The 23,624-nt window shown below is 46.1% G+C and overlaps 1 protein-coding gene across 7 annotated transcripts in view; it reads left to right on the top strand.

Moving 5' to 3' along the window:
* The window catches only part of LOC134351452 (anoctamin-4-like), a 226,299-nt gene that overhangs the window by 124,132 nt on the left and 78,543 nt on the right, over window positions 1-23,624 (top strand). For 5 of the 7 annotated variants that reach the window (XM_063057595.1, XM_063057594.1, XM_063057600.1 and 2 more), the window contains 5 exons: window positions 4,771-4,871; window positions 6,417-6,461; window positions 12,312-12,443; window positions 17,331-17,437; window positions 23,296-23,351. In XM_063057595.1, the coding sequence (XP_062913665.1) occupies window positions 4,771-4,871; window positions 6,417-6,461; window positions 12,312-12,443; window positions 17,331-17,437; window positions 23,296-23,351 (441 nt within the window). The remainder of the gene's footprint in view (window positions 1-4,770; window positions 4,872-6,416; window positions 6,462-12,311; window positions 12,444-17,330; window positions 17,438-23,295; window positions 23,352-23,624) is intronic. The other 2 variants (XM_063057598.1, XM_063057597.1) reach the window with 1 other exon arrangement.

Below are 23,624 nucleotides of genomic sequence, written 5' to 3'. Positions count from 1 at the left end.
CGATGCTGGGGAGGGCTTTACCTGTGATGCACTGGGCCGTATCCACTACTTTTTGTAGGCTTTTCCGTAGACGAGCATTGGCGTTTCCATGCCAGGCTATGATGCAACAAGTCAATATACTTCCCGCCACACATCAGCGTTTGTCGTTTTGAATCTTCGCAAGCTTCTAAGATGGTAGAGATGCTGCTGTGCTTTCTCCATAATCGCACTTACGTGCTGGACCCAGGAGAGGGAGAGTAGATGGAGATTTGCTGGGAAAATTGCTGAAACTTGTTATTACGGATGTGATATTTGGTGTTCTGAAATGGACATTGTGTTTATTTAATTTAATTTATTTATTTGGAGATACAGCGTGCAACTGGCCCTCCCAGCTCAAGCCATGCTTCCCAGCGTCCCACCTATTTAACCCGAGCCTATAATCACCTGCTGACTGGGCCGTCTTTGGACTGTGGGAGGAAAATGGAGAGAGCCCGTATGCACATGGGAAGAATGTACAAAGTTTCTTACAGAGGACACCAGAATTGAACTCTGAGCTCAGCCCAGAGCTGTAATTGCATTGTGCTAACCACTACGCTACTGTGGTACCCCAAACTGACACTTCTATCGATGTGGAGCTGCAGACATCGAGGACCGGTCGGATTTAATTTACCTGGATTTTCAAAGCTGTGCCACTAAATGAAAAAAATCGGAGTGGATGCAGTTGTTGGTGGGATTAATACAGGCAGAGGACTGGTTAAAGAACAAAAGGCTGCAGAGTAATTTAGCCACTTGAGGCTGGCAGGTTGTCCTTGTGCTTCCCATGTAGATCAGACCCAAGTTCACTTCCGCTTCTATTTTCTGTTCCCTGTGTTCGGTATTCTCTCTGGCCTCCACAGTTAATTAGTTACAAGATTAATGTTCTCATCCTGGTTTCCAAATCATTCTGAAACTTGTCCAATTCTGTCTCTAACCTTCTCATGTCTCTGGGCTCTTTGTGTTCCTTTAACTCCAACCAATTGTTCAGCTTCAGATTAGATCTGATTAAGGTTCTGTGCCCATGTACTTGTGTCTTTTAAAGTACCCTCCAGAATGGTCAAAATTACATGACTATTGGTTTCCTATTGACGTTTCCCTTTGAAAATACTTGCTACATACTCAGAGTGCTGGAGGAACTCAGCAGATCAGGCAACATCTATAGAAAGGAATAAAATGAATATTCTTTCCATAGAGGCTGCCTGACCTGCTGGGTTCCTCCAATATTTTACATGTGTTGCTCTGGATTTCCAGCATCTACAGAATCTCTCGTGCCCTTGAAGTTACTTTGTGCTTTTGGTCATTCGTTCAGTTCTGATCTATAGTCAAATGTTTGCAGATCCTCTGGTGAAATTGACTTGGAACTTATCTCCTCTGGGGTCCAAGCCTGGCTTGATCGTACTCCAGCTCTGTGGGTACTGAGGTGGCTGATGTGGCACCCAGCAGCTCTGCCACCATTGGGCAGGAGTTGACTGTTGGGACAGTGGGTAGTGTGTGAGAGCCTTCACACCAGCCACACTCTGGCTCCCTGTGGTCTCCGTGGCCACCGAGTTCTCAGCACGGTCCCAAATGCGGTTCCTCCTGAAGCGACTGGCCAAAAGAAAGTCTGTCTTCACACTCAGACCCGGGCCCAGCTGCTCGTGGCTGTGGTCAGTTCCAGCTCTATGTCCAATCTCCAAGTCTCCCTGGTGCTTCAATGGCATTTTAACTCCTTTGCTAATCACTGTTTAAATTGTTTTATGTCCTTTCCACTACACAATTTAAAGGAGAATGAAATAATTGTTACTCTGGATCTGATGCAGCACAAAAAAACATAAGATAAAGAATAGAATAATTTAAAAAAACACAATAAATATAAATACATAAGATAGCTTCTATACACAGATTGATTGTGTGTCCATAAAGTGACGCTAGGCACAGGAGTGTCTGCACATGAGGTGACTGACAGGAGATGATAAAGCAGTGGTGGTTGGGGGTGTGGAGGGGTGGGTATTGGGTGGAGGTGTTGACCAGCCTCACTGCTTGATTCATTTCCCTGCAGTCTGAGATCCTTTTGCTCTACATCCCCTGAGTTCCTGCCTTCCTCATCTTCTCAGGTTCAGCTTATACTGTTCCTTATCTAGGTTGTTCACAGGTTTATAGAACGTTGTACACTACAGGTCCTTTCATGGTGACCTTTTAATCTCCTCCTAGATCAATCTAACCCTCCCCTCCTACATAGCCCTCCATTTTTCCATCATCCATGTGCCCATCTAAATATTTCTTAAAAGCCCTTAATGTATCTGCCTCTACCACCACCTCTGGCAGTGTGTTCCACACACCCACCACTCCCTGTCAAAAACTTACCTCTGACACCCCCCACTCCCATACTCCCCTCCTCCCACTGTGGCTGCTCTGCTGGTAAGTTGGAAGGTTTGTTGATATTGCCCCTCACTCTGTCCGTGGGTGGGGCAACGGCCTCAGTGCCGGAGGTGTGGGTTCGATCCCAACCGTGTGGGTTTGGATGTTCTTCCCATTCCCTCTCCTGGAAGCTGTGTCTTCCTCCCACGTCCCAGGGCTGAGATAGTTGACCAATCCTCTACGAATTGAGCACAATATGGAGTCACCAAATTAACTTTCCTTACTGACAGCTTCTCAAAATTAAACTGATGTTGGTCTGAAGTCAGGCATTTCCTCGCTTGTCCACTTGACGACAGAGTCTTTGATAGATTGTCTCTCTGGTTGACAAGGGCAGTTTGTGGAGAGTGAACAAAGTCAGTCAGTGCTTCTCACAGTTATTTCTTTATTCCCATTCAGATTGATTTATCATGTCTACGTCAAAGCACACAGTGAAACAAACAGCACGACTGAAGGATGAGCTGGGGGCAGCCCCCCAGTGTCACCACACATTCCAGCACCAACACAACCTGCTCATTGTGTTCAGCAAACAACAAACCTCCTGCTCACCTCCCTGCACAGACATACGGACGGTGACAGGCGTGGACAAAGACACGGAGGGAGAGGGAGAGGGTGACGGTGAGGTGAAGGAGGGGACACGGAGAGGGGGAAGGGGAGGGAGGGGGCAGAAGGGCAGAGTGATAGAGAGAGAGGCAGAGAGGTGGAGGGAGGAGAGACGGAGAGAGGGGTGGAGAGGAACGGAGAGGGGACGGAGTGTCAGAAGGAGATGGCCCTCCAGACCAGTCCATGTCTATCCACACTGTCCCCTGCCTGCATGGATCACTGATCCCAGATCTTGTCGTGTCGTACCATACAATGAGCAAAAGCTGTTCCACATCCATAGTTAAATCTGCTCTTTGTGTCTGAGTAACCCTACTTTAAGATATTTGAGTCCAATTATGACAAAGCAAGTTTCTTACTCCTAGTTCTCATTGTGTAGAGAATGGAGAGCAGCTTTTATGCAGCATTGTGCCCATTAGCTATGAAGCGATTATTGTGTATTTCATGTTTCTGATGAAGCAGCTGTAGCAAATAGTGTAGCAACAGTGTAACACTTTATAGTGCCAGTGACAGCGGTTCGATTCCCACCACTCTCTGACAAAGTTTCCTCCGGGTGCTCTGGTTTCCTCCTATGTACGGGTTAGTTCAAAGTTCTGAGTAAACTTATTATCAATGTAGTATATCTCACCATATACAACCCTAAGATTCATTGTCTAGTGGGCATACTCCATAAATCTATAGAATAATAACCATAACAGAATCAATGAAAGACCATCCAACTTGCATGGTCAACCGGGGTGCAGAAAGCAACAGACTGTGCAAAAAAAGAAGAAATCTCTCTCTCTGGCTATCCCATAGAATGATGATGGTTCCTTTCAGTCAGTTAGTGGGGTTTATACCCCACTCCTCAGAAAGGAACAGCGTGTGCGTGAGTGGATTTTAGGTGAGTAGGGGGTTGCACAGGTCCAGACCCACCCTCTCGACATCCCCTCCCGGATCCAGCGGCATGGTGGGGGCCAAGACAGCTGGGGGAAGTTCTGTCGCAGTGAATAGCCAGACCAAGCTTCGATGCAAGGGATGCCCTTTCCGCGCTTCACGGCACGTGTTTGCTAGATGGCCGTTGACCCTACGAGAGGGTTCATCCGCCCTTTGACAGGTCAGGTCACTCGTCCTGCAGGGTGTCTAGCCACCCTCCTCACCAGGCAAGCCTGGCGGGGAAGCCAGATTAGTCGCTGATCACCTGACCATGCGACAGGTAGTACTGGGTCACATGGTACCAGTAGCTCTCAGACCAGTGACCTGACCAGGAAAAAAAGAAGAAATAATAAATTAATAAATCAATCAATCAAATAAGCAATAAATATTGTGAAATGACAGTGGTGTTGTCAGCAAACTTGGATATGGCATTGTAGCTGTGCTTAGCCACACAGTCACGAGTTGAGCAGGGGGCTAAGCACACTGCCCTGTGGAGTACCTGTGCTGATGGTGATTGTGAAGGAGATCTGACTGACTGGGGTCTGCAAGGGAGGAAATCGAGGATCCAATTGCTCAAGGAGGTATTGAGGGCAGGGTTTTGATTAGTTTTGAGGGGATGATAGTATTGAGTGCTTAGTTGGGGTTAGTGAGTTGTGGGCATGCTTTGTTGGTGCTGGGAGCATGCTGACACTTGTGGGCTGACCCCACTACCTTCTTGGATTGTGTTGGTTATGGACACAAACGACACATTTCACTGTGTGTTTTCATGTAGTATGACACATAATCTTTAAATCTTTTTCTTTTCAAAGCCTCATTTTGCTGTCTTTTGTCCTTTTTCCCTTTTAGTCATCAATAACCAACGATGATGTAATATTTGTGAAGTTACACGCTCCATGGGAGGTTCTTTGTAAATATGCCGAGTTAATGAATGTACGGATGCCTTTCAGGTAAGATAAAATAGGCTCTAATCTTCTTATTGCTTATTGTGTTGGTAGAGTTATTTTCTGTATATTTAACCTGGTCATCATGTGAGTGCCATTGGAGACTGTAGCACCGGTCGGGAACTGCAGGGAACATCAGAATCAGGTTTAATATCACTGACATGTCATGAAATTTCTTGTTTGGTGGCAGCCGTACAGTGCAAATCATAACAAAACCACCACAAATTACAATCAGAAATATATAATTTAAACTAAATTGAAGAATTCGTGCACGTGGGTTCAGTGTCTGTTCAGAAATCGGACGGCAGAGGGGAAGATGCTGTTCCTGAATTGCTGAGTGCCTACCTTCAGTCTCTTGTACCTCCTTCCTGACGGAGTTTACAAATTCCTTCAGTTTTCCCAGTTCCTGGGCAGTGGCCCTTCCCGTAGTGGTGATGTGACCAGTTAGAATGCTCTCCGTGGTGTATCTGTACAAACGTGTCTTTGGTGACATAGCAAGTCTCCTCAAGCTCCTCATGCAATACAGCCAGTGCTGTGCCATCTTCAGTATGGTGGGGTTTGAGCTTGGTGGTCCTGGCATGGGCGCTCTGCAGCCTCCTCCCTGATGGGAGTGAGACAGATAGTCCATGAGCAGGGTGCCCAGCTCCACTTCTGTGGCCCTGCCTGCTTATTACTAAACACTCTCTTGCCGCAGAAGGTGCAACATTCTCTTCTTGTTTACTCACTGTGACCAAACTTGTTGCAGCATCCCTCACCAAATCCCCTTCCTTACCCTGAAATAGAAACAGCAAATACAGGAAATGTTTCAGAATCAGAATCAGGTTTATTATCATCAGCGTATGGCATGCAATTGGCTCTTTTATGGCAGTAGTGTGTTACGAGATGTAAGAATTACTAAAAGTCACAAAATTAAATTGTGGAAAAGAAGGAATGACGAAGTAGTGTTCACGGGTTCATGGACAATTCAGAAATTTGAAAACACAAGGGAAGAGGCTGTCTTTGGATCATTTAGGGTGGATCTTTAAACTTCTGTTACCTCTCCTTGTCTGTGGGAATGAGAAGGTTTGAGGTGCAAGTCAGGCAGCATCTGCATGGAAAAGAAGCAATTAAATTTTTAGTTTCCAGACCCTTCGTTAGACATTTCAATGGAGGGTCCAGGACCTGAAATGCCAACTGTTTCTTTCTCCACAGATGCTGCCTGATCCACTGAGTGTTTCCAGCATTTCCTGTTTTTATTTCAGCATTCCTGTGTCTGCAGTATTGTTTCCCTCTCTTCACTCCGGTAGTTTTAAATGTGAGACGCTGGGAGGGGGGGATGTGAGCAGTATTAGTGGTTCGATGTGGTGTGGTGCACTGTGTGCTGGCTTCCAATTCATTCCCGTGTCTTTTTGAACTGTATCTGTGTTTGATTTGTTAATCTCTCCTTTTAGTCTTTCTTCTCTACCTCTTGCAGGCTTATATCTTCAATCTCCCTTTCCTTCCTTGCTAGTTCATACTGTAACTGACGCTGGGTTTTCTTCACGACTGGCTTCATTTTTGCTGTTCTTCCAGGAGAAAAATCTATTACCTGCATCGGCGCTACAAGCTCATGAGCAGGTTTGTGCAACCGAGCCTCAGCTGCGGCCAGCCCCGTGCGAACGGCGAGCTAACCCCTCGCCTCTCCGCCAGAGCCCGAGCCCTAGCCCGCGGCTGCCAGGTCGATAGGGTGATTCAGAAGGCATGAGGCACGCTTGCCTTTATTAGATGAGCTATTGGGTTCAAAAGTCAGCAAGCTATGTTGCAGCTTTATCAAACTTTAGTTAGGCTGCATCTGGAGTACTGCACACAGTTCTGGTCCCCCCATGACAAGAAGGATGTCGAGGCTTTGGAGAGAGTGCAGAGGTTTACCAGGGTGCTGCCTGGATTAGTGGATGCATGCTATTATGAGAGGCTAGTCAAACTTGGGTTGTTTGGAGTGCCAGAGCTGAGGAGGAACCTTATAGAGGTCTATAAGATTATGAGAGGCATGGACAGAGTAGACCGACAAATCTTTTCCCCAGGGTTGAAATGTCTAGTACCAGAGGGCTTATATTTAAGGTGAGAGGGGGTAATTTCAAAGGAGACGTGATGGGCAGGTTTTTTTTACACAGGAAGTTGTGGGTGCCTGGATTGTGCTCCATGGAGTGATGGTAGCGGCAGATGCATTCGGGATTTTTAAAAGATGCTTGGATAGGCAGATGAATGTGAGGAAAATGAAAGGATATGGACATTGTGTAGGCAGAAGGGATTAGATTAGTTGGCCACTTGATTACACATTTATTGGGTTCAGCACAGCATTGTGGCTAAAGGGTGTTGTGCTGCAGTTCTAGATTGTAGGTTCTATATTCCAGAACACTACAGCACGTGGTCCTTTGTCTTTGCTGAACTATTAGTTTCCTTGTTCCATCGACCTAAACCCAGACGATAGTCCTTCATACGCCTCCCATCTAAACTTCTCTTAATTGTTGAAATCTAACCCGTATCCATCACTTCCACTGGCAGCTCGTTCACCACTCTCACCCCCCTCTGAGTCTTCCCCTTATCTTCCCCTTAAACATTTCACCTTTCAACTTTAACCCATAACCTCCAACTCCCACCTCACCCAACCTCATTGAAAAAGCCTGCTTGCATTTACCCTATCTAAACCCCTCATTATTTTGCATACCGCTATCAAATCTCCCCTCATTCTCCTACACTCCAGAGAACACTTGCTTGAGGTCAAACAATAAGTTGTAATGAAGGCCAGATCTTACTCTGGCAATGACAAACACAATGATTCATTTTAATAAAAGTGTTTGCAAACAATCATCAACGTTCCCTTCGCATCACTGCACACTTGTCGACTGTAAGAGTGCACAGCAGGGAATCAGCCCTTCAGCCCACAAAGACAAAGTAAAATTTATTATCTAAGTATATCTCTCTCACCACATACTACCCTGAGATCCATGTTCTTGCAGATATTCACAGGAAAATAAAGAAATATGAAAAAACTAAACCTAAACTAAATCAAGCCTGACAAACAACTGATGTACAATCAGTTCAGAGTTGAGGTGAATGAAGTTACCCACACTGGTTCAGGAACCCTGACGGGTGAAAGGTAATAACTGTTCCTGAGCCTTCTTGCGTGGGACCTGAGGCTCCTGTACTGGCTGATGGTATTAGATAGGAGAGGACATGGTGTGCATGCTGGGGGTCCTTGATGATGGATGCTGTTTTCTTGTGGCAGTGATTCTTGTAAATGTGCTCATTGGTAGTGAGAGCTTCGCCTGAGATGGACTGGGTTGTTTCCACCCCTTTCTGTAGACTTGTCCATTCCTGGCCAATGGTGTTTACATACAATACCTGGCCAACATTTTGCCCATCTACACCATTCCCACTTGTCCGCATTAGATCCATATCCTTCTATGCCTTGCCCACTGTTGGATTCTGATGTTTTAATCCAATGTTCTTTCAGGAGTCAGGAAAGAGGCACAAAACCTGTTGCTTCACGATTGTTTTGTTAAGTGTTAGTAGAAGAAATAAGTGAACGGAGAGGGAAGCAAAAAGAAGGAAAGGATGGCAGAACTGTGTAGCCAGGTCTTTGCACTCCACCGATAACGAATATTCCATTCAAATGTGCAGTCAAGAGTAATCCAGTCAGGTACCCCCTATTCAAATAATGCAATGCCAGAGAACCTTCCAGAACTTTCCAGAATCATACAAATGTAACCAACAAGGGACACACTGAACAACTGCACGTACACACTGTGACCATTGGGGGACACATGAACAATAGCATATACACACTGTGACCACTAGGGGACACACTGAGCAATTGCATATACACACTGTGACCACTAGGGGACACACTGAGCAATTGCATATACACACTGTGACCACTAGGGGACACACTGAGCAATTGCATATACACACTGTGACCACTAGGGGAACACATGAACAATTGCATATACACACTGTGACCACTAGGGGACACACTGAGCAATTGCATATACACACTGTGACCACTAGGGGAACACATGAACAATTGCACATACACACTGTGACCACTAGGGGACACACTGAGCAATTGCATATGCACACTGTGACCACTAGGGGACACACTGAACAACTGCATATACACAATGACGAAGGGTCTCGGCCTGAAACGTCGACTGCACCTCTTCCTAGAGGTGCTGCCTGGCCTGCTGCATTCACCAGCAACTTTTATGTGTGTTGCTTGAATTTCCAGCATCTGCAGAATTCCTGTTGTTTGAGCATATACACAATGTGACCACTAGGGGACCCACTAAGCAATTGCATATACACATTGTGACCACTAGGGAAATACTAAACAGTTTAATGTGTATAAGTAATTATATAAAATGCAAGCAGGTAATTAATTGTTAAGATGCAAAAAAATCCCTAATTAAATTGTCTAATTCAACACTACTTAATTATCTGTCTAAATGCCTCTTAAACATAGTGAATGTGTCTGATTCTGCCACCTCTGGCATTGTGTTCAGATCACGCTGTGTGTAAATAAATAAAAACATACCCTTCAAATCACCTTTAAATCTCTTTCCTCTCACCTTAAATGTATCCCCTCTTGTTTTTGATACTCCTCCCATGGGGAAAAGGTTTTGACTAGCCAGCCTCTCTCTTCCTCTCATAATCAAATATAATTGATAATTGGCACATCATTATCGTGTGTGAGATGGGTTGTTTCTCTGACATCCAGACAGATCATTCCATATAAAGTACGTCAAGGTAACGATAAAGAGGGGGAAGGCGTGCAGGATAAAGTGTTGCAGTTGCAGAGAATGTGCAGTGCAGGCAGACAAATAAAGTGCAAAGGCCACAATGAGGTAGATTGTGGGGCCAGGTCCATCTCTCCCATACACAATAAGTAGCTTTTTCAAGAGACAAGGAGGAATTTCTTTAGCCAGAGGCGATGAGTCTGTTGAATTCATCGCCACAGACGGCTGTGCCAAGTCATTGATTATTTTTAAAGCAGAGGTTGATAGGTTCTTGATTAGTCAGGGTGTCAAAAGTTACAGGGAGAAGGCAGGAGAATGGGGTTGAGAGGGAAAATAAATCAGCCCCGATGGAATGGACAGAAGGCCTAAATTCTGCTCTGATGTTTCATGGTGTCATGGACATGTTTTTAGTAAGAGTGGTTGTGGAGGTTTGAGAATGCTCCAATCCCACAAAAAAATGACCACATGTTTTAAGTAGGGTCAGTCACTTACAAACCAATTGGCTGGGACTTTTATTTTAGTCTCTGCAAATGCTGGATGTACTTTTACAAAGAACAATGAGCCTTCTGTATCTGAGCATCATCAGGGTAGTGTTGTTGTGGTGCCATTGCCTGCCTGGGTCAATGGGAGAGCAGTTGTCTCAGCTCTGTAGGTCAGTAGAGTGCGATGGCCTCTCACAGCCATGCCAATCCATTCTTGGTCAGGATGATGTGTCTGTGATGTAGAAATTTGCATTTGCACCTGAGGGATGAAGACGTAAAACTTCTGTTCATGTCATTAGCTTGTAGAGCGCAGAAACAGGAGACTCGGCCCACTATATCCATGCTGAAATTTTTGCCCATCGACACTAGAAAGAAGGAAGGGAAGATTTGCTTTAGTTGCCTCATCTGCATCAAAACATCAAAACATACTGTGAAGTACATTTGCATCAAATAAAATCAGTGAGAATTGTGCTGGGCAGCTGGCATGTGTGGTCACATTTCTGTGTCAACATAGCATGTCCATAACTCATTCAACCTAACTCGATCTTTTTGGAATGTGGGAGAAATTTCTTTAGCCAGAGGGTGGTGAATTTGTGGAACTGGTTACCACAGGCAGCTGTGGAGGCCAGGTCGTTGGGTGTATTTAAAGCGGAGATTGATAGGTTCTTGATTGGACACGGTATTAAAGGTTACGGGGAGAAGGCTGTGGAGTGGGGCTGAGGAAGGGGAGAAAGGATCAGCCATGGTTGAATGGTGGAGCAGACTCGATGGGCCAAATGGCCTAATTCTGCTCCTATATCTCGTGGTCTGGGAAGAATTCCACAAACTCCTTACTGGCAGTGATGGGAATTGAACCCCGATCGGTGATCACCATCACTGTAAAGCGATACATTAATCACTGTGCTACTGTGTCATCCAGTGGAATTGGTTTGTTATCGTCTCATGAAAACTTGCCTTGCATACTGTGGGTACAGATCAGATGATTACCCAGTGCATTGAGGGAAAACACTAACAACGCAGAATAAGATGTAACAGTTACAGAGAAAGTGCAGTGGAGGTAAACTATAAGGTGCAAGATCACAACAAAGTGGATTGAGGTCAAGAGTACACTTTAACGTACAAAAGGTCCATTCAGTCATTTGATACAGTGGGATAGAAGCTGTCCTTAATCCTGGTGGAAAATGCTTTCAGCTTTCTGTATCTTCTGTCCGATAGGCGAGGGAATAAGAGAGGATATGCGGGCTGGGTGGGGTCTTTGACTAGGTTTCATGCCAGATCTGGAGGATGTGGACTGCTATGCTGTTCCCTCCAGCCTCCAGAGGCTGCAGCAGCAACGTTACACAGTAGCTCAGCGTGGCTGGGTGAGTGTTTTAAGGCCTCTCACTCACAATGAGGATATTTGGGTCGTAGCTACCCTGAAGAAAATCTGACTAACATCCAGGATAATTGTGAAAATTCAGAATTTGCACATTGGGTCCGTATCCACGCCCACTTAACTGGCTGTCTAAATACCTCTTAAATGCAGTGACTGTATCTGAACTACATCTGCTTTGGCAGCAAGTTCCAAATATCAGCCACTCTCAAACTTTCTCCTTTGAAACTCTCAACTTAAACATGTGCCGCCTTGTTTTTGATATCCCTACCATAGGAAAACATTCTCTCTAACCTACCCACGTCTCAAATAATTGTAAACACCTTTACCAGGTCAGCCCTTAGCCCCCTTCATTCCAGGGAAGAAGGGGGCTGCTTTTTCCAGTCTCTCCCTACAATCAGAATGTGCCAATCCAGGCAACGTCCTGGTGAATCTTCTCCACCCACTATCCTTTCTGTAGAGCAGGGGTTCCCAAGCTGGGGTTCACAGACCCCTCAGTTAATGGCAGGGGTCCATGGCATAAAACGGGTCTGGAACCCCTGCTCTAGTGTGACAGCCAGAGCTACACACACTACTCCAAGGACTAAGGTGGAACAAAGGGTGGTGAATCTGTGGAGTTCATTGCCTCAGACGGCTGTGAAGGCCAAGTCATTGGGTATATTTAAAGTGCAGGATAGGTTCTTAATTAGTCAGGGTATCAAAGGTTATAGGGGAGAAGACAGGAGAATGGGGTTGTGGGGTATAATAAATCAGCCATGACCAACATACTTGATGGGCTGAATGGCCCAATTCTGCTCCCCTGTCTTATGGTCTTGTAATGGTTCTATATTTTTAACAGGATGGAGAGAAGTTTGAATAGGTTTCGAGGGTGGTTTCCTAGGAAGCCGATGAAGCTGGACGAGGACATCTTACCCGACCTGGAGGACACGGACTGCTATACTGCTCCCTTCAGCCAGCAGAGGATGCACCAGTAAGTGTGACCATGGCCTTCGCTCAGTCTGCTACATTTCCTGCTGGCCAAGCGTTTGAATTCCTGTACCCACTCCCACTCCAGCATGTCAGTCCATGTCCCTTCCCTACCACCACAATGAGGTCACTCTCAGGCTGGGGGAGCAACACCTCATGTTCCATCCGGGTAGCCCCCAACCCGACCGCAGAAATATCGATTTCTCTAACTTCCAGTAATTTCTACTCCTAACTCCTTCTCTCTTTTCCCATGACCCACTCTGCTCCCCTCTAAACCCTTCTCTTGATCATAATTTTTATGATTTTGGTTTATGATATTTCAAAAGTTCGAAGTACATTTATTGTTTATTGCCTAAGCATGTACACCATCGGCAACCTTGAGGTTCGTCTCGTCAGAGACAGCCAACAAACACAACAGAATTTGTGAAAATAAAAACCCACACAACAAAGGCTGACAAACAGCCAGTGCACAAAGAAAGAGCAAGTTATGCAAACAATGAAAAAGTAAACAAACAACACACAGAGCGCGAGCTGCAGTGGCCCCGAAAGAGAGCCCACGGTCACGGATCAGTTCAGTACTGGAGCCTGTCCAGGAGCCCACGGTCACGGATCAGTTCAGTACTGGAGCCTGTCCAGGAGCCCATAGTCACAGATCAGTTCAGTACTGGAGCCTGTGCAGGAGCCCACGGTCACGGAACAGTTCAGTACTGGAGCCTGTCCAGGAGCCCACGGTCACGGATCAGTTCAGTACTGGAGCCTGTCCAGGAGCCCACGGTCACGGATCAGTTCAGTACTGGAGCCTGTCCAGGAGCCCATGGTCACGGATCAGTTCAGTACTGGAGCCTGTCCAGGAGCCCACGGTCACGGATCAGTTCAGTACTGGAGCCTGTCCAGGAGCCCACGGTCATGGATCAGTTCAGTACTGGAGCCTGTCCAGGAGCACACGGTCATTGATCAGTTCAGTACTGGAGCCTGTCCAGGAGCCCACGGTCACAGATCAGTTCAGTACTGGAGCCTGTCCAGGAGCCCACGGTCACAGATCAATTCAGCCCTGGACCCTGTCCAGGAGCCCACGGTCACAGATCAGTTCAGTCCTGGAGCCTGTCCAGGAGCCCACGGTCACGGATCAGTTCAGTCCTGGAGCCTGTCCAGGAGCCCACGGTCACGGATCAGTTCAGTACTGGAGCCTGTCCAGGAGCCCACGGTCACAGATCAGTTCAGTACTGGAGCCTGTCCAGGAGCCCACGGTCACAGATCAATTCAGCCCTGGAGCCTGTCCAGGAGCCCACGGTCACAGATCAATTCAGCCCTGGAGCCTGTCCAGGAGCCCACGGTCACAGATCAGTTCAGCCCTGGAGCCTGTCCAGGAGCCCACGGTCACAGATCAGTTCAGCCCTGGAGCCTGTCCAGGAGCCCACGGTCACGGATCAGTTCAGTACTGGAGCCTGTCCAGGAGCCCACGGTCACTGATCAGTTCAGTACTGGAGCCTGTCCAGGAGCCCACGGTCACGGATCAGTTCAGTACTGGAACCTGTCCAGGAGCCCATGGTCACAGATCAGTTCAGTACTGGAACCTGTCCAGGAGCCCACGGTCACGGATCAGTTCAGTACTGGAGCCTGTCCAGGAGCCCACGGTCACTGATCAGTTCAGTACTGGAGCCTGTCCAGGAGCCCACGGTCACGGATCAGTTCAGTACTGGAGCCTGTCCAGGAGCCCACGGTCACAGATCAGTTCAGTACTGGAACCTGTCCAGGAGCCCACGGTCATGGATCAGTTCAGTACTGGAGCCTGTCCAGGAGCCCACGGTCACAGATCAGTTCAGTACTGGAGCCTTTCCAGGAGCCCACGGCTCTGGGCCACAGTCACAGAATAAAGCTTCGACAGAAATCGGTCATACTTGTCATCTGAAAGCCACAGTAAAGCTATGATGCCATCACAGTATTTAACTTCACTTAGTGAAGAATAGGGACTGTGGGCACTGGTATAATTGTGTTACCGCATAACACCATGACCACACCAAGACTGGGGGTGTACTGGACAGCGAGGAAGGCTGTCATGGCTTGTAGAGGGATCTGCATCAGCTGGAAAATTGAGCTGAAAATGGTAGATGGAATTCAATGCAGACAAGTGGGGGGTGTTGTACTTCAGTAGGACCAACCAGGGTAGGTCTTACACAGTGAACAGCAGGACACTGAGGAGTGTGGTAGAACAAAGGGATCTGGGAATACAAGTCCATAATTCATTGAAAGTGGCGTCACAGGTAGATAGGGTTATAAAGAAAGCTTTTGGCACATTGGTCTTCATAAATCAATGTACTGATACAGGAATGGGATATTATGTTGAGGTAGTATAAAACATTGCTGAGGCCTAATTTGGAGTATTGTCTGCAGTTTTGGTTACCTACCTGCAGTAAGGATGTAAACAAAGTTGAAAGTGTACAGAGAAAATTTACAAGGATGTTGCCGGGTCTGGAGGAGCTGAGGTTTAGGTAAAGATTGAATAAGTTAGGACTGTATTCTTTAGAATGTAGAAGATTGAGAGGAGACCTGATCGAGGTATATGAAGTTATGAGGGGTATAGACTGCTAGGACACAACATCCATCCTCCACCCTGACTGACAGAAGCAAGAAGATAAGGTAAATGCAAACAAGCTTTTTCCACTGAGGTTGGATGGGACTACAACTGGAGATCATGGCTTAAGGGTGAAAGTTGAGAAGTTTAAGGGGAACGTGAGGAGAAACCTCTTCACTCAGAGTCGTGAAAGTGTGAAATGAGCCGCCAGCACAAGCGGTACATGCAAGCTTGATTTCAATGTTTAAGAGCAGTTTGGATAGGTACACGGATGGAAGGGGTATGGGGGACTGTGGTCCCAGTACAGGCCGATGGGAGTAGACAGATTAAATGGTTTGGGCTTGGACTAGATGGGCTGAAGGGCCTGTTTCTCTGCTGTACTTCTTTATGACTCTCTGACTCATCTGGAATTCCCCATGGGACATTCCACGGGACATGGGTCAGTGTGGACATGGTGGAGGATTACAGATACCTGGGGATACGAATTGACAATAAACTGGACTGGTCAAAGAACACTGAGGCTGTCTACAAGAAGGGTCAGAGCCGTCTCTATTTCCTGAGGAGACTGAGGTCCTTTAACATCTGCCGGACGATGCTGAGGATGTTCTACGAGTCTGTGGTGGCCAGTGCGATCATGTTTGCTGTTGTGTGCTGGGGCAGCAGGCTGAGGGTAGCAGACACCAACAGAATCAACAAACTCATTCGTAAGGCCAGTGATGTTGTGGGGATGGAACTGGACTCTCTGATGGTGGTGTCTGAAAAGAGGATGCTGTCTAAGTTGCATGCCATCTTGGACAATGTCTCCCATCCACTACATAATGTACTGGGTGGGCACAGGAGTACATTCAGCCAGAGACTCATTCCACCGAGATGCAACACAGAGCGTCATAGGAAGTCATTCCTGCCTGTGGCCATCAAACTTTACAGCTCCTCCCTTGGAGGGTCAGACACCCTGAGCCAATAGGCTGGTCCTGGACTTATTTCCTGGCATAATTTACATATTACTATTTAACTATTTATTACTATTTAATTATTTATGGTGCAACTGTAACGAAAACTAATTTCCCCCGGGATCAATAAAGTATGATTATGACTATGACTAAATGCAAAAACAATCCCTCTCAAAAGATAATTGGCTGGTCAGCTTTTTTGAACTATGCTCCTAAACCGTGGAATTCAATACATAAAACCATAAGAAAAATGCAGACTCAGTTGACACTTTTATTTCTTTGTGTATTTATTTATTGAGATACAGCATGGAACTGCCTTTCAAGCCACTCCAGCCAGCAACCCCCGGTTTAATCCTAGCGTAACCACTACACTACCGTGCGATGGGAATCGAATCCGGGTCACTGGTACTGTAAAACGTTGTGCTAACCACTACACTACCGTGCCACCCAAAATGCCAGTTCAAAATCTATTTAACCTTGCCTTTAACCAACATCTTTTTGTCTTTTATTTTCATATTTATTATTATTTTATTTTTTATTTAATTTTTATGTTTGTACTTCACTTCAGACTTTTATGTTTGTAAAGCACTTCGAACTACATCACCTGTATGAAAAGTGCTCTATGAATGAAGTTAATATTAAAAATTGGTCTTTCAAGAGTTTTGTTTTACTATAACTTGTGTTTAACTAGGAAGAATCAGAATCAATCAGATTTTTTTATCACTGCTATACACTCAGTGGCTACGTTACCAGGGTCCTCCTGTACCTAATAAAGTGGCCACTGCAAGCATGTTCATGGTTTCCTGCTGCTGCAGTCCATCCGCTTCAAGGTTTGACATGTTGTGTGTGCGGAGATGTGCTTCTGCACACCACTGTTGTAACACGTGATTATTTGAGTTACCGTGGCCTTCCTGTCAGCTTGAACCAGTCTGGCCATTCTCTGCTGACCTCTCTCATTAACAAGACATTTTCACCCACAGAACTGTTGCTCTCTGGGTGTTTGTTGTTTTTTTTTGTTGTCTGCATAATTTTCTGTAAAGTCGAGAGAGTGTTGTGTGTGAAAATCCCAGGATATCAGCAGTTTCTGAGATACTCAAACCAACCTGTCTGGCACCAACAATCATTCCACAGTCAAAGTCACTTACATCACATTCCTTCCCCATTCTGATGTTTGGTCTGAACAACAACTGAACCTCTTGACCATGTCTGCATGCTTTTATGCATTGAGTTGCTGCCATACGATTGGCTGATTAGCGATTTGCATTAACGAGCAGGTACGCGGTTGTATCTAAATAAAGTGGCAACTGAGTGTATGTGGTGAAATCTGTGGTGATGGGAAGTTGAAAGAAAACCTTCCTTCTGATTTCAGCTTCATTATCAACAACACCGATACATTTTTCAACAACTCCACAAGGAGTAGGATCCTTTACCACATTCTACAGAGAGTTAAATACGAGGAGGGCAAGAACAAAGTAGGTACGTCAAGTTGCTTTACTCTGAGCTGAATGTTACTGGTTCCCTGTGACCAGGGCTTTCCGGCTGCAGTTGAGCTGTGAAGAATTGACTGAATTTATATTGTAATGGCTGATGGAAATATCATATAAAAGCATTTATAAACCTAAACCTAATTAATATGAACCTACTGTAAATGAGGGGGGATCTCATTGAAGTCATGATGCAGAGAATCAGAATCAGGCCATTCAGCCCATCAAGTCCTCTGCCATAACGTCAATGCTGATCCATTATCCTTCTCAACCCCATTGTTCTGCCTTCTCTCTGTAAACTTAGGCATATGTCAACCTCTGCTATAAATATACCCAATGACTTGGCCTCCACAGCTGTCTGTGGCCATGAATGCCACAAACGCAAAACCTTCTAGCTAAAGAAATCTCTCCTCACTTCTATTCTAAATGGACGTTCCTCTACTCTGCGGCTGTGCCCTTGGGTCCTGGACTCACCAGCATCCTCTCCACATCCACTCTGTCAATATTTGATAAGTTTCAATGAGATCCCTCCCTCCTCACCCCTCATTCTTCTAACTCCAGCAGGTACAGGCCCAGAGCTATCAAATCCTCCTTGTACGTTAACCCTTTCATTTCCAGAATCATCCTTGTGAACCTCCTTTGGACCCTCTCCAATGCCAGCACACCTTTTCTGAGATAAGGGAGCCAAAACTGCTCACAGTACTCCATTATTATAGTGAGGAGAGGTCTCATGGAAACCTATCTAACAATGAAAGGCTTAGATAGAGTGGACGTGGAAAGGATGTTTCCAACAGTGGGGGAGTCTAGGACCAGAGGACACAGCCTCAGAATCGGGGGACATCCATTTAGAACAGAGATGAGGGGGATTTATTTAGCCAGAGGGTGGTGAATCTGTGGAGTTTATTGCACAGATGTCTGTGGAGGCCAAGTCACAGAGTATAATTAAAGCAGAGGTTGACAGGTTCTTGATTAGTCAGGGCGTTAAAAGTTACGGGGAGGAGGCAGGAGAACAGGTTGAGAGGGATACTAAATCAGCGGCGATGGAATAGCGGAGCTGATTCAATGGATCGAATGTATATACAGTGTGATCTTTACGTACAGCTGTTCCCATTATAAACGTGTGTTTGTGTGATGGAAACAGAACAGAGAGCAGTAAAGCACAGCACAGGAACATGCCCTTCAGCCCACAGTGTTGTGCCAAACTAGGCACGTTTCTAATCAATTGGCCAACTAAACTAATCCCTTCCGCCTGCACAGTGTCCGTATCCTTCCATCCCCTCACATTCATGAGCCTGTCCAAGAGTCTCTCAAATGCATTTATCGCCACAACCACCACTGCTGCCATCACACTACAGGCACCCACTACTCAGTGCTTTTAAAAAAATTCTTGCCTCACACATCACTTTTGAACTTGCATCCTCTCATCTTAAATGCTTGCCCTTTAATGTTAGACATTGCAAACTTGGGAAAAGGTATCAGGTGCTTTCACCAACTATAGTAAAATACTAGGCAGCTGTCGAACACGGGATCATGGGTTTGCGTCTCTGGTGGACTGTGTCCTCTCCAGGATGCAAGCCTGGGCAGGAAGGTTTGAAGAACCGGCTGTTGCCCATGCAGCAGGTTTCTCCTCTCCACGTCACTGATGTGGTCCAAGGGAAGGGCAAGTGTCAGTACAGCTTTGCATCAGTGTCGTCGCAGAGGTTGCCAGAGTGAAGTTGTAAACAACATCGAACTGCCTTAGGGACCCCAGCTCATGATTTCTTCCTTGGGGTTTACTCCCGAAGCCTTTCCCATGGGTGGGTATGGCCGCAAGGCAGCAGGGGTTTATAGTCAGAGTTCTCCTTCTCCTGGGTAGGCTGTCGTCCAAGGCTGACAATCCCTAACTGCCCAAAGCAACTGGTTTTGAGGCGCCAGTGGTCTGCCTTTGCCTCTTCTCTTGTCAGTAGAAACAATTCCACTAGGCTTAGTAGCGAAGCCACATGTGAGGGCCAAGAGTTGGACCTGGTTGTCAGAGGCTGTTGGAGTCGCACGCCATTTAGAGAACTTTACAGGTAGTGGGAGCTTATCCCCACTACCACCCCTGGCTGTGACAACCTTAGGTTCGTTCAGTTACCGCTACACCTCTTATAATATAAACCTCTATCAGGTCTCCCCTCAACCTCCACCACTCCAGAGAAAACAACCCAAGTTTGTCCAACCTTTAATCCAAGCAGTATTGTGGTAAACCTCTTCAGCATTCTCTACAAAGCCTTAACATCCTTCCTGTAAAGGGACAACCAGAACAGAAGGCAATCATCCAGATGGAGGCCTAATGAGAGTTTTATAACGTAATCTTCCAACTCTTCCTATAAAGGGGCAACCAGAATGGAATGCAATCATCCACATGAGGCCTAATGAGAGTTTTATAAAGCTGCGATATAATCTTTCAACTATTTGACTCTAGGTTCTCAACTGAAAAAAGGCAAGCATGCTGTATGCATTCGTAACCACCCCAGTAACGCGTGTAGCCACTCTCAGGGACCCCAAGATCCCTCTGCTCATCAACACAGTTAAGGGTCTTACCTTTAACACTGTACTATCTCTTTGCATATGATCTCCCAGCGTGCAACACTTTGTATTAAACTCCACCTCCCATTCCTGTATTTGTAGCTGATCTCTACCCCGAGTATCCTTTGTCCATCTTCTACACTATCCTCAATACCGATCTTTGAACTGTCTGCAAACATCCTAACCCACACAGCTGTATTTTCACCCAGGTCAATTGTATATACGGCAAACAGCAAAGATCCTTGAGGAATGTAACTATAAAAAGCTAAACATTAAAATGTTTGACTTTGAGGCTGGGAGTGAATGTCAACATCTCATTAAACTCCACTGGCCCATTGTTACCTGAAACTGTGCATTTGTGATCTCAAGTACAAGGCATGGGATTACCTGAAGGTTATTCCAACAAGTTTCTCCTACAGTGTACATTCCTATGCCGGTTACTAATAAACGAATGGACTAATTTAAATATGCAGTTCATTAACTAATTTTGAGATTGTATATAGCCTGCCTGTGGCCCAATCAGAGCCAAAGCCCGGAGCAGGCCCACAGCCTCGGCCTCAGCCTCATCAGAGCAGGCCGGCAGCCTCAGGCTCACTGTAGCAGAGAGCGGAGCAGGCCCGCAGCCTCAAGCTCACTGCAGGAGTAGGCCCACAGCCTCAGGCTCACTGCAGCAGAGAACGGAGTAGGCCCACAGCCTCAGGCTCACTGCAGCAGAGTGAAGCAGGCCCGCAGCCTCAGGCTCACTGCAGCAGAGAGCGGAGCAGCGCGCAGTGTTCCCAAGGAATACACAGTGTACATTTTAAGAAGGAACAATTAGTACAAAAAAGCAAGTCAATTTCAGTGCTAAGTGATCAGAGTGGTGTTAGATCTTGGTGTTTTTGATCGAGGTTTTTTTAAAGTTAAGAGTAAAGCATAAAATGTGTTGCTTACGGTCATTTTGTTAAGTGTTAAAAGAATGAGCAATAAGAGCCATAAGAAGAAGTTATTGTGGTCATCGACAAAAACTAGCTCTAGCTAAAAAAATACAACTTTGCAGCAATTTGTAAGATAGTCAGATTCATGTGGCGTGGCACCTGCTACAGAGAAACTAAGAATTTTCTACAAAAAACAGAAGCAACTGTACCATAATTATTGGAAAGTTCACTGAACAGGTACACGTATATAGGTGATTGTATAAAGATACAAACAAGCATAGGAAAGTTACACTACATAAAAAGTAACAATTCCACACTCTGGTCATGGTTCTGAGGCAGTGGTTAGGGGTGTGCCGTTCAGTTTAAGGGTGATGTTTTCTCTCTGACCTGTGGCTGATTATCTTTTGTGCCAGCTGGGAATCTCTTCTGAGCACCTGGGCACTGACAGGTGGGCCTTTACAACCTGTATCAGTGCCCCGATGCCTCTCCTTGCGCTGTCCAAACCCAGCGCACTGTACCAGTGCAGCCTGTAGGCCTTCCCTCTGTTCGGCCTGTGACCTGGACCCTTGCAACAGTGGCTCAGCAGTCACTGACACGTCGTGAAATTTGTTGTTTTGCGGCAGCAGTACTCTGCAATACATAAAAAAAACTAAAAATTGTAAAAAGAAATATATGTGCCGTACTGTTCTGTATTAAAATCATTAAATATCTAGAGCAAAATTACTGAGGTAGTGTTAATGGGTTCATTGTCCATTCCAAATCTGATGACGGAGGGGAGGAAGCTTTTCCTGAATCATTCAGTGCATCTTCAGGCTTCTGTACCTCCTCCCCGATGGTAGCAATGAGAAGAGGGCATGTCGTGGGTGATGGGGGTCCTTAAAGATGGATGCTGCCTTTTTGAGCATCGCTCCTTGAAGGTGTGTTTGATGCTGGGCGGCTGGTGCCCTGACAGAGCTGGCTGAGTGTAAAACCCTCCATCTTTTTCCGATTCTGTGCAGTGGCCCCTCCATACCAGTCGGTGATGCAACCAGTTAGAGTCTCTCCACGGTACATCTGTACAAATTTGCTAACAGGTCGAGCTGCCGGCTCACAGCTCCAGTGACGTGGATCCAGTCCTCCCCTTGGGCAATGTCTGGGTGTAGAATTTATACGTTTTACCTGTGACTGTGTGGGCTTCCTCGGGTGCTCCAGTCTCCTCCCAAATCCCTGAGATGCATGGGTTGGTAGATTGGGTGCTGTAAATTACCCCTGATGGCTTCTGTTGGTTGGGTTGACCATGGAAGTTGAGTCCCGTCTGTCTAACTCAATACACAAGCAAGGGCAGTATAATATGGAGAGCAAGTTGTTGCGCATGCATCAATTTCCCCCTCCACACTGCTGCAACGGCAGAGACCGATACAGTTTGGCACCAGCGGCATCACAGAAGTTGCCAGTCAGTGTTGAACTCATCGTAGGATTACCTTAGGGACTCCAGCCCTGAATTTTTTCTCAGGGTTTACTCCAGAAGTTTTCCAAATGAGTGGGTATTGCCACAAGGTAGCAGAGGTTTGAGATCAGATTTTTCCTTCTCCCAGATGAGATGTCAACCACAGCTGATGAGCCCCATCGGCCTGAAGCAACTGGTTTGAAGGTGACAGTGGCCCACCTTTGCCCCTTCTCCCGATGGTAGAAACGGTTACGCCAGACTTTGTAGCTAAGCCCCATGTGAAGGCCAGGAGCTTCCAGCAGCTATTTGAGTCGCAGGTCAATGGGACCATTTAATAGGTAGCGGGAGCTCATCCTCTCTCTCCCCTCCACCAGCTATGAAAACCTTAAGGAACCAAATTTCCCTCACGTGTAAGGTAAAGGCAAAAAGAATCAAAGAAACAAATGGGGGGGAAAGTCCCTGTTAATATGGAAGGAAATCAGTCCGTTCTGTGTGTGATTCCTTTGAAACACACCTTCAAAGAGCAGTAAGGTTCCTGCTGCTGTCTGTAAGGAGTTTGTACGTTCTTCCCAGAACCCTGTGTGTTTCTCCGGGTGCTCCAGTTTCCTCCCACAGTCCAAAGTCGTCCGGGTGCTCCAGTTTCCTCCCACAGTCCAAAGTCGTGCGGGTTAGGGTTGGTAAGTTGTAGCCATGCTATGTTGATGCCAAAAGCATGGCAATGCCTGCGGGCTGCCCCCAGCACAATCCTTGTCGACTTAATTTGACGCAAGCAACAGATTTCACTGTAACGTTTTGACGTAAATGAAACAAATCAAGCTAATCCCTTTAAATTTTTAAAGATCAAAGAAATCTTTAATCAACACACAAAGAACCAAGATTCCTTTCACTGAATGCTTGGGGGATGGTGCTTGGTGAACATTGCTTTTAATCTACCTGCAGATGTATTAATATTTCTTCCTCTAGGCCTCAGTCGGTTACTTGGCAACAACACCTATGAAGCAGCATTCCCACTTCATGAGGTAAGGGTGAGCACGGTAAGGTTTACAACTCAATTGCACCTGAGTTTCCAACCCTGAAATGTGGTAAGTGCAAGCAGGCTTTCGCCTTCAGGTTGGGTGAGACTAGAACTAGAGGTCATGGGTTAAGGGTGAAAGGTGAAATGTTTAAGGGGAACATGAGGGAAAACTTCTCAGAGGATGGTGAGAGAGTGTGCAATGATCTGCCAACAGAAATGGTGGACGTGGGTTCAGTTTCAACATTTAAGAGAAACTTGGATAGATACATGGATAGGA

The sequence above is a fragment of the Mobula hypostoma genome, chromosome 9, assembly GCF_963921235.1.
Source record: "Mobula hypostoma chromosome 9, sMobHyp1.1, whole genome shotgun sequence".
Taxonomy (NCBI): Eukaryota; Metazoa; Chordata; class Chondrichthyes; order Myliobatiformes; family Myliobatidae; genus Mobula; species Mobula hypostoma.
The sequence above is the reverse complement of the archived record's forward strand: the minus strand, read 5'-3'. Positions and strand labels throughout refer to the sequence as shown.